This window comes from Astatotilapia calliptera, chromosome 10 (genome assembly GCF_900246225.1).
Source record: "Astatotilapia calliptera chromosome 10, fAstCal1.2, whole genome shotgun sequence".
Lineage (NCBI taxonomy): Eukaryota > Metazoa > Chordata > Actinopteri > Cichliformes > Cichlidae > Astatotilapia > Astatotilapia calliptera.
Window position 1 is genome coordinate 32,381,611 of NC_039311.1, and position 11,117 is coordinate 32,392,727.

At 41.7% G+C, this 11,117-nt stretch overlaps 1 protein-coding gene and 1 pseudogene across 1 annotated transcript; both read left to right on the top strand.

Moving 5' to 3' along the window:
* Positions 1 to 2,830: 2,830 nt before the first annotated feature.
* Positions 2,831 to 3,783, top strand: LOC113030151 (olfactory receptor 5B12-like; annotated as a pseudogene).
* A 355-nt stretch (positions 3,784 to 4,138) lies between these two features.
* Positions 4,139 to 6,437, top strand: LOC113030173 (olfactory receptor 146-like). Its single transcript, XM_026181345.1, has 2 exons — positions 4,139 to 4,159; positions 5,490 to 6,437. The coding sequence occupies exons 1-2, from the start codon at positions 4,139 to 4,141 to the stop codon at positions 6,435 to 6,437; spliced, it is 969 nt and encodes a 322-aa protein (XP_026037130.1).
* The last annotated feature ends 4,680 nt before the right edge of the window (positions 6,438 to 11,117 follow it).

The window sequence follows — 11,117 nt, forward strand, 5'->3', positions numbered from 1 at the left end:
GATAATAATTTGGGGGATTTAAGAGTAAGGAAATGTGCCGCACTTGGTGGTGTTTGTAATTCAACTTGACTGAGGTTAAATTTCTTTTTTACTATGGATTTAATTTGTTGATATTCTAAAAATCTTATCTTGTTGATCCCATATTGTGCAACTAGTCTGTCAAATGGAATAAATTCTGTTCCCTCTAATATATGTTCTAAGTATTTAATTCCTTTACAACTCCATTCTGGAAAATTAATCATATTATTGTTTTGTAATATGTCAGGGTTATTCCAGATAGGTGTACGTTTACATGGGATTAATGAAGACTCCCACCATGCTGTCAGAGAGAAGCTGATGTTGATACTTTTAAAGCATTCATGTCTTTTGATGTTTGAGCTAATAAATGGTAGGTTTGAAATCTCTAGATCCTTGCATAGTGCCTGTTCAACATCTAGCCAGGGCTCATCTAAGAAGGTATGTTTTGACCATTCTGAGATGAACTGAAGCCTGTTGGCTAAGAAGTATTGGTGAAAATTAGGCAGATCTAATCCTCCTCTATCCTTGGTTCTTTGTAGCGTTTTTAAGCTGATACGCGGGGGTTTATCTTTCCAAAGGAATTTGGAAATATATGAATCCAGAGATCTGAACCAATCTTGTGATGGTTTGTTAGGGATCATCAAAAATAAGTAATTCATTTTTGGCAAGATCATCATTTTTATAGTGGCGACCCTTCCCATGAGTGATATGGGTAAAGATTTCCATCTAGTCAGATCGCCTTCTACTTTCTTTAGAAGTGGGATGTGGTTTAATTTAGTTAAGTCTGAAAGCTTAGGAGAAACATTAATACCTAAATATTTAATATTTCCAGATTGCAGTGGGGCAGAGGAAGAATTATGGAAGGAGCAGTTAATGGGGAGAACTGTAGATTTTGGCCAGTTAATTGAATAATCTGAAACTCTTGAAAACCAGTTTATTAGAGTAATTACCTCAGAGAGGTTGGTTTGTGTGTTTTGCAGAAAAAGCAACACATCATCCGCATAGAGACTGATTTTATGTTCTATGCTCTTACATTTTATGCCCTTAATTGTTGTAGCCTGTCTAAATGCTGCTGCTAGAGGTTCGATAAAAATTGCAAAAAGTGAAGGGGAGAGTGGGCATCCCTGTCTGGTGCCCCTCAGGTGACAGAAGCTGGAGGATGTCTGGTCTGGTCATTTGTTCTGATACGAGCTGTTGGGGAATTGTTTTATTTTATTGGATTATGGTGACCTGCTTTTTATGAATGCACCTGCCCACTACCTAAAGAGGTTGGATACTGTGTACCATTGTGCTTTACATTTTATTACTGGCTATGGAAATCATGTACATCATTGTTCTTTGTATGCTGCTGCTAAATGTCCATCTTTGCATATTCGCAGACTCTCCCATTGGTTGATCTTTATCTATAAATCTCTCCTTGGGCTGATTCCATCTTATTTATGTGTTTATATGTGTAAAAACCACAACCAATACAGCCTTCATTCGAACAAAATCATACAATTGATTGTCCCAAAAATCAGAACAGAATTGGGGAAAAGGGCTTTTAAATACGCTGCCCCTGCTTCCTGGAATAATCTGCAGAAGGAACTGAAATTATCAGAATTGGTTACCTTGGGAGAGTTTAAGTCTGTCTTAAAGGAACAAGAGAACAGCTCTTTTACTCAGTGTGATTGTTTTTAATGTACTCTTAATTTGATCTGTTATTGTATATTTTACACATGTTGGTATGGGATATTGTATTTGTTTTAAATGTTATATACCTATGTGGTATGTGACTTTTGTTGCCATGATGCCAGGTCTCTCTTGGAAATAAGATTTTTAATCTCAATGAGATTTTTTTTTACCTGGATAAATAAAGTATTAATAAATCAAATAATATAATAAACTCAAAAGTCCTGGGTCAACGACCCAGGCATCCTAACAGTTTGCTTCGCTTTCTATAGTGCCTCTTAGGCAGGGAAGGTAGAGGCAGTGCACCAGTGGACGGGTATATATGAAGCAAAGTAGCATCTCTTAAGTTCCAGCATGGGCATTGACATCAGAGAGGAATATTACCAAAAGAAGGACGAATAATACACAACAATCAAAAAAGAAAGATCGGAAACAGAGACGAGGACGGCCTGCTGTGCACACTGGCACCATCTTGTTTTTTCAATACAAAGTATATGAAATATGCTTTCTCCCCCTAATTTTTTTTATAGAGTGTTGATGACTATTTACCATTAATCCTGAGGTGGATTAAAGTTTCCCAGTGGACACCCATGTCCAACCACTGCACAAGATAAAGCTGTGCAGAGAAACAAGAAGCACATGAACTGATGCATTTCAAGTGATCATTAACAGTTTGCTTCTTGCCTTCAGATGATAACAAATTATCTTGTATGATCATTCAGAAAACATTATTCTGTGGGTCCTTTTCAGTTTATTTTTCTCCCTTGAACAAATATTTATCATAGTGTTTGTCCTCCATTTGCTGGTGGATACTAGATTAATATTTTACAATGTGTGACTTTTGAAAAAAGTTTGCCTCACTGCTAATATTTGATGTTTAATTTATTACATTTCAATTTTAGTTAATCTTTTTCCCTCCTTCTGCTTTTACTTCAGACAAGATGGAGAACTATATGTACAACAGTCCAACACTTCAACTTCAGGAGTTGAGGATTGTCAGGACTAACAAGTATCTGATCTCTGTCTTTTTTTGTGATATAAGCTCTTGTTTACAGATGTGGGAATGTCATGCGTGAAAGCTTTATTTAATGTTTTAGATAGTTACTGGATTGCTTTTGAAATGCCTTTGAAATTGTCTTGTTCTTTCAGGTCCATGCAAAATACAAACAACATCTTCACAATACAGCTGGAGGGTTTAAATGTCCCACAGGAAGCCACATATGCTATGTTTCTTTTTCTTTTTTCTCCTACTTGTTTCTAATTGTTGCAAATGTGGGCATTGCTGTTTTGGTTTTTGTTGACAAGAGTCTTCACCAGCCCATGTATATCCTTTTTTGTAATCTGTCCATTAATGATTTATTTGGAAACTCTATCATGATCCCTCGTTTGCTTGTAGACATGTTGAGGCCTCCGTCTGAGCGCCTCATCAGTTATTATGAATGTGTGGTCCAAGCTTTCACCACACAAATGTTTAGTACCACAGCTCACACAGTGCTTATGATAATGGCCTTTGACGGATATGTAGCCATCTGTAATCCTCTGCGTTATGCTGCAGTAATGACAAATAAGATGTTGATGAAGCTGACAGTTTCTGCCTGGGGGGTGGCCTTTGTTTTGGTTGGGATTCTGCTTGGTCTGACCTTGAGACCGGGCCGATGCAGAACTCTGATCAAAAGCCCCTATTGTGACAATGCTGCACTGTTTAACCTGTCCTGTGAGGATGTGTTCATTAACAATGTCTATGGCTTCACTTTCACTGTGCTTTTGTTCACAGGTTCTATCGGTAGCATGGTTCTTACCTATACTAAGATTACTGTGGTGTGTCTAACCACTAAGAACAAGTCCTTGAACAATAAAGCCTTGAAGACCTGCAGCACTCACCTGGTTGTATATCTGATTTTTTTGTTCAGTGGTATGTCCATAATCACTCTGCATCGCTTTCCTGAGTACTCAGGGAGCAGAAAAATTGTGGCTGTCCTGTATCACATCATCCCTGGAAGCCTCAATCCCATCATTTATGGTATGCAATCCAAAGAGATAAAAAAAAAATTTGTATCAAAAGTTAAGTTAAAGAAGGTTTTGCCATTATATTAAAGACAATTTTCAGGGTTATTTGAACAGTTTAAAGTGACATATTATATATCATATGTCAGAATCTGCAGATTATACAGAACAAATAAAATGTTCACGTTTCTCCAACGTTGTCTTCCCAACAGTTTCACTGACATCTACACTGGATGGACAGGAAGCGTTCGCGATGTCTTCTCCGGCGCTGATAATTGGCGTCTGTCTTCTGTCAGTGACGTAAAAGACGGATTTAATGCGACGTGACCATCAAACAGCAGTCGCTTTCTAAAACAGATATGTATCGATTCAGCACCACATACGAAAGTGACCCAGGTCAGATTTGAAAATATCGGATTTGTGCCGTTCACACTGTCATACCATGATGGGATATGTGTCACAGAGGGTAAAAAAAATGGATTTGATGCGCTTTTGCCTGCAGTGTGAACGTAGCCTAAGTGCTACCAGTGAGAAGTGAAGCTTGAGCAGACAAACATTACTTCATTGCCCACAAATTTTATTCCCCAGATTGTTGACAGTTGTTGTTGTCTTCATTGTATGACATCATACATTGCTTAAGCTAAGTGTTTGCATGGTTGAGATAATGCCCATATAACACTGCAGCAGAGCGCATTCTGTGTAGGCATTGCCAGTTGTGAACTACCAGGAACAAGAAAGCGCAGACAATAGACAAAAGACAGAGTAGATACCTCTCATTTAAAACTGAAATCAAAACACGTTTTTCCTACCACAAACTTGATTGGCTTACTTACCATTTTGTTCTTTCATGATGATGGAGAACTACACCGTGACTGGTTCATGAAGTGGTTCGAACTTTGCCGCGAGATACAACAGAGATATAAACCCCTCAGACTTTATTCAAAATGTGGGTGTTTGATGGAGAGTTGCGGTTAGAGAGAGTTTGGAGACCGTTTGGAGGTTTATGAGAGTGTTTGCTATGTGTCAGGGAGCTGGGCTATAACAACAACACCTCATCCATGCTTAGGCACTACAGAGCTTTGCATGAGAATAAGAGGAACACCGATTGTGGAGCAAGACCAGGTGAGCCATCAAATGCAATGATAATATAGGATGCAGTGATGTTACTAAATGATATAACAATATTATACAACTGTTATAAGTTACGTGTGTGATATTTATATTTGTGCTTTGTCTTTATTGTCTTTCCTCAGGAGAACAATCTCAAATAGATGAAGACCTGGTTACCATGGTGATCGAGGACTCCCAGCCATTTAGCATTGTGGAGGACAAAGGATTCAAAAGATTTGTTAAATCATTAAATCCCAGCTATGTTCTCCCCACTAAAAAGGTCATAAAAGCAGTGAAAATTTAGTTTTTACAGAATAAAATGTGAACAGGCAGGAGTGTGTAGCTGTCCATACCTCAACGTTACAAAAGCACAACTACTGTCCACACCCCAACCACACCTCACCTCACAGTAAATGATCATTTCCATTTCAAGCATTTCCAAATAATCATTTCCCATACTGCCACTATAAATATACACAGTATACTGCCATCACTACAATATACATGTTTTACACACTCCTTTTGTTGTTGACATTTACAGGCTGTGTGCAAAATGCCACACTCTTCAAATTCATGCCAGCTATTATTTTTACGTCCAGTAGGTGTCCTGCTAGAGCAAATGAAGCTTCAAGAAGCTTTGTGCTGGGGTGAACCAATTGGATGAAAAGCTTCAGTGCTTCATGAAGCTTCATCTGCCCATCACTACCTACAACATCCTCACACTCCAGCTGGAAGGGTTGAATATTTCAGTAGAGTCCACATATGCTTTGTTTCTTCTCCTGCTGTTCTTCTACCTGTTTATAATAGTAGCAAATGGAGGGATTGTTGTTTTAGTTTTCATGGACAAGAACCTTCACCAGCCTATGTATATGCTTTTTTGCAACCTGCCTTTTAATGATATTCTTGGAAACTCTATCATGGTACCTCGATTGTTGATAGACATATTGAAGCCTCCATCTGAACGCTTTATCAGTTATTATGAATGTGTGGTGCAAGCTTTTACCACACATATGTTTGGTACCACGAGTCACACTGTGCTCATGATTATGGCCTTTGACAGATATGTGGCCATTTGTAATCCTCTGCGATATGCTTCCATAATGACCAACAAAATGGTGATCAAGCTGACGGTTTTTGCCTGGGGAGTGGCCTTTGTTTTGGTCGGGATTCTGCTTGGACTGACTGTACGACTGAGTCGATGCAGGACTTTGATTACAAACCCTTACTGTGACAATGCCTCTCTTTTTAAGCTTTCCTGTGAAAATGTGTTCATTAATAATGTCTATGGGCTCACCTTCACTGTGGTCCTGTTTACAGGTTCTATAGGCAGCATTGTTCTCACATATGCTAGTATAACAATTGTCTGTCTAACCAGTAAGAACAAGTCTTTGAACAGTAAAGCATTGAAGACCTGCAGCACCCACCTGGTTGTTTACTTGATTATGCTGTTGAGCGGAATGATTGTCATTATGTTGCATCGCTTTCCACAGTACTCAGATTACAGAAAACTTTGTTCCATTTTGTTTCACATCATCCCTGGAAGCCTCAACCCCATTATTTATGGTGTACAGTCCAAAGAGATGCAAAAATTATTTGCAAAGTTACTACAGAAGAAAACTGGGCCATTAAAATAAGTTTTATTTGCACATGCATTAGTAATCGTGCAGGATGACACAAGATAATTAAGAATAATTTATTACCAGCACTGTAGAAATGCAACACTATTTTCAAAGGCAAACCCTTGTGGTTCCTTTTTTTTCAACATGATTTTTGTCAAATATTTAGTTAATTTATTGGAAAAAAAAAAAGAAAATAACATTGAGCAAACCTAGACCTAGAGAGTATTAAAGTGTGTAACAAAAACCCAGTGTCACTGACATGGTGTTATTACAATACATTACTGATATTAAAAGTACAGATGAGAATAAGATGACTTGTAAAAATTTGACCTAAGCTACAGCCTCCACCTGCTTTTACATGTTTCCTGTTGTCTTTATCATTTTCAATGATAGCCTTTTAGCACTGTTTGTTAATAATGAAGGCTTCTGTTATATGAGTGGCTGACATACAAAAATCTGCTTCTCCAATTAAAGCCATGACAGTCCACATTTTCAATGCAATTTATAATAGAGTTTTGAGCCTGGTGATAGTATGTTTTCTTACCAAACACAACAGTAAAGGGTGGGCCATTTATATGGATACACCGTAATAAAATGGGAATGGTTGGTGATATTAAAGTCCTGTTTGTGGCACATTAGTATATGTGAGGGGGCAAACTCCTCAAGATGGGCGGTGACCATGGTGGCCATTTAGAAGTCGACCATCTTGGATACAACTTTTGATTTTTAAATGGGAAGAGGGCCATGTGACACATCAAACTTATTGGTAATGTCACAAGAAAAACAATGGTGTGCTTGGTTTCAACGTAACTAATATCACCAACCATTCCCATGTTATTACGGTGTATCCATATAAATGGCCCATCCTGTAGTTGCGGCTTTTTTCCTTCCTTGTATTTCACATATTTTTTTACTGGGAATACAGTGTAAGTGTATAAATTATCTAGGGGGGAAAAGTCGTTTCTTTACAATTTACTGTGAATACTTTTTCACATAGTATAAATATTTTTTGTATTTAGTACACATAGCGAATTGGATTTATTTGCCTTGTTTAAGTAAAACCAAATCCTACATATCAGCACAAATGCCTCACACCAACTGTCAGCATGGTAGTGGAGGGATGATCAATCGTTTGCACTTGCTTTGCAGCCACAGGTGTTAGAACTTATACGGATGGATTTAGTGGCAGAAACACATACGGGCACAAGATAGTAGTGATGCAGATTTATATACAATGATGGGGAAATATTTACAAGGGAAGGGGCTATATACAGTGACAGGTAAAAATGTGCAAGGAGAGCAGAGCTGAAGAGATGAGACGGAGCCGAGGTATGCGGGTGGGCAGATGATGCACCGGAGCTACCTGAAAACGAGGGACAAACAAAGTTTACCGAGTAACGTCAATAGCCGAGAGTTAAACTAAAGTGGACGGGGAGAGTTGGAGAGCTTACTTGAAACACAGAACTACAGCTGTAGCGGTGGTCACAGACTGGTATGAAGTAACTCTCCGTCACGGATCCAAAGAAGCCAACACAAAGAAAACTAGGCAGGCGAGCAGGCAGCGGGACAGGCTAGAACAAAGGAGAAGCAGGCAGAAGATGGATCCTAAAAAACATGCAGCTCAATAGCGTGGGATCAACAGATTCAGCTGGCACCAACACATTACCACTTGTGACAGCGACAATACTCCAACACCAGACGTCCGTGACTCAGCTCCATAAAAGCGCTCACTGATGACGTCCAATGCGCCGCAGGTGTGCCGGAATGCCATCAAGCCCCGCCTCGCCTACCTATGCCAAAAAGGGAAACAAAACCCAAAAACAACTATACACCTACCCACCACCTCCTAACAACAGGACCCGGGCACCTTGTGATTGGCGAGTTCATCATGAACTTTTCTGTATACCAAACATTTCTAGAGTCAAATGTGAGGCGATCTTTACCACAGCTCAAGCTTGGATCAAACTGGGTCCCAAACACAGTAGTGATCCCAAGCACCGCAGAAAATCTGCAACAGACTGCCAGAAAAAGAATAAAGATATAAAGATGTAAGTCTCCCTGCATTGTGGAAGATGATAATTCCATTTTGGATGTTGTCAGAACTGAGGTCAGGGTCACTCCAGGCTGTCTGTCTCTGCTGGAGAATCGGGAGAGCTCCCACACAACCGTCTGTTCCTGCTGGAGGCTCAGCCACCTGTTCCCGTCAGACGCTCTGCAGAGTCCATCCCGCAACTACCTGCTCAACCACCTGCAACTGCTACACGGCATCTGGCCTGCCTCATCTTGTCCTGCCTTGTCTGGTACTGCACACCGGCCATCTGCCAAGCCACCCAAGAGCGTTCAGTCACATCCACTTCCAGCGCAACCTGCACGTCTACATCCATCCGCCAAGCCGCACCGACGACAGTTACCATCCAAGCCTACCAAAGCCCTTTGATTCCTTCATCTCCCTCTTCTGGTTCCAAAGCCTTCATCACCACCATTGCCCTCTAGATCTGTTGACCAAGGATCTTCGCTTCCATGAGCGGCCTCCTGAATTGTGTTGCCGCTGCCGCTTTTCATGAGGTCAGTCCCCAGAACTGCTCCATCTCTGTCACAGCCGTTGGCTCCTTGGTTTGCCTCCTGAACTGTGTGTTGAACACCAGTGCTGCTGACCTCCAGGTCAGTCCCCTGAACTTCTTGGATTTGGACTACTGTGTTTTTATGCCACACAGCGTAAACATGACAAGAGGGTTATCAAGGCCCCAACCTGGTGATTTGATTCGATTTGATCCCGTTTTGACTCAGACAGTCAGAAAGATTATAATTATCTTCATTTATCAGTACAAATCCATATTTTTATATCTATCTATGAAAACAAAGCTGACACTTGTGAGACTTCATCAGAGGTGAAAGCATAACAGCAGATGCCTTTGTGTCAAATTAACTGAGGATAAAACATGAAGGAGATTTTTCTGCTAAGCTACCGGTATTACATCCAGTCGTGAATGCACAGATTGCTGAGTGTTTTCAGCCTGGCTTCACAAATGATGAAATCCCTGTGTTATTAGCTGAATCACACGGTGTTACTATCAGCAAACGTACTCGCGAAAGCGCCAATTTGTTGCGATCCGTTTTTGAGTGCGCGTTCCTCTGCACCATATGCTTCCGGGTAACAAGAAAGCGACCTCATTCACATATATTTTTGATTGGCAGAGCTAACTGAGAAAAGTAACTTTAAATTTTGAGTTATTAAGTCGAAATTTTGAGAAAATAACTCGAAATTTCGAGTTATGGATACTAGCTGTTTTGTTTTTATTTAGTGGCGGAAACGGGCTTCCATACATTTGGTTCTTTAGCCATCAGAATTGTTGTCTGAAGACCAACAAGGAGACCCAATGGATTTATTTTGCCAAATGGATCATCGTGGCGTTGCCGTATTGGTCCATTTGATCGACCTTTGTTTTTATTATTTATTATATTTTATTTTCAGATGTTACAGACGGGACAGACATGAGTGAGGGACAGGAAAGGGAGAAAGAAAGAGGAAGGAAAAGAAAAACAGAAGGGGAGAGGGACAGTGAGAAAGGAAAAAAAATCTCCTGGATCACCTGTTGAGAGAAGAAGAAGAGAAAACAAGCAAAAAAAAAACAAAGCAACATACTAAACACAACACCATCGCATTAATCTAGCTAAGTGTAAACAGCAGTAAATACTAAATATTCAATGTTGTTGTGCAGCACGCAGGACAGACAGCGCACAATGTGCTTTGAAGTAGCAGCCAAGAAAGGTGTAATTTAAGTCTACGAGCAGTGAACACCCGTGTGCACACCTGTGTGGATCAGCGCGCTTGTATTCAAATGGTTTCCACATGTAATGGTCTGCAAGAGGATGTAGCGAGCCATAGCCCCGTCCCCCAGGGCATGAAGCAGGCATGGAGGAGATCCAGGCCCCAGACATCCAGAGGCCCCAGAGTGCAAGAGCCCAAGGAGGACCACCGGAGGGGCATCCGTGCCACCCTCCTGGCCACCCTCCTGGCTGAGGATCCCCAGACGAGGCGTCACCCAGTAGCCACCGAGCAGAAGCCAGAGGGGGCTGCACTGGCGTGCCCGCCGGCTCTGCCGGCAGCCAGCTGTGCCAGAGTGAACCGAGCCGCAGGCCCAGAGGCCGGAGGCCCGAGGGCCCCCTGCACCCCGGAGGAGGCCTGACCGAGCAACAGGCGCCAAGTAGCCACCGGGAGTGAGCCGGTACATACCTGAGCGCCCAGCCCCGGACACCAAGAACCACCAATGCACCGACCCCTGAGGGCATCAGTCACCGGCAGAGAGTGTGGTGAGGGGAGATAGGCCTTGGAGGGCCTGGGAGTTCCCAGAGAGGTGGAGTCTAAGACCCGACCTGACATATAGACACAGACAAACAGGCACACACAGACACACACATGCATTCCCACCCTCATGCACACATATACAAACACTGGGGGCAGGGATAGCTCAGTAGGTAGAGTGGTGGCCCCATGATCGGAAGGTCGGGGGTTCGACTCCACTGAACGGCTACCCTGAGGTACCCCTGAGCAAGGTACCGTCCCTTCACACTGCTCCCCGGGCGCTGCACTGGTGGCTGCCCACTGCTTCACTGGGTGAATGGGTTAAATGCAGAGGAACTATTTCCCTATGGGGACTAACAAGCTCACTTTACACTTACTTTTACACTTTACAC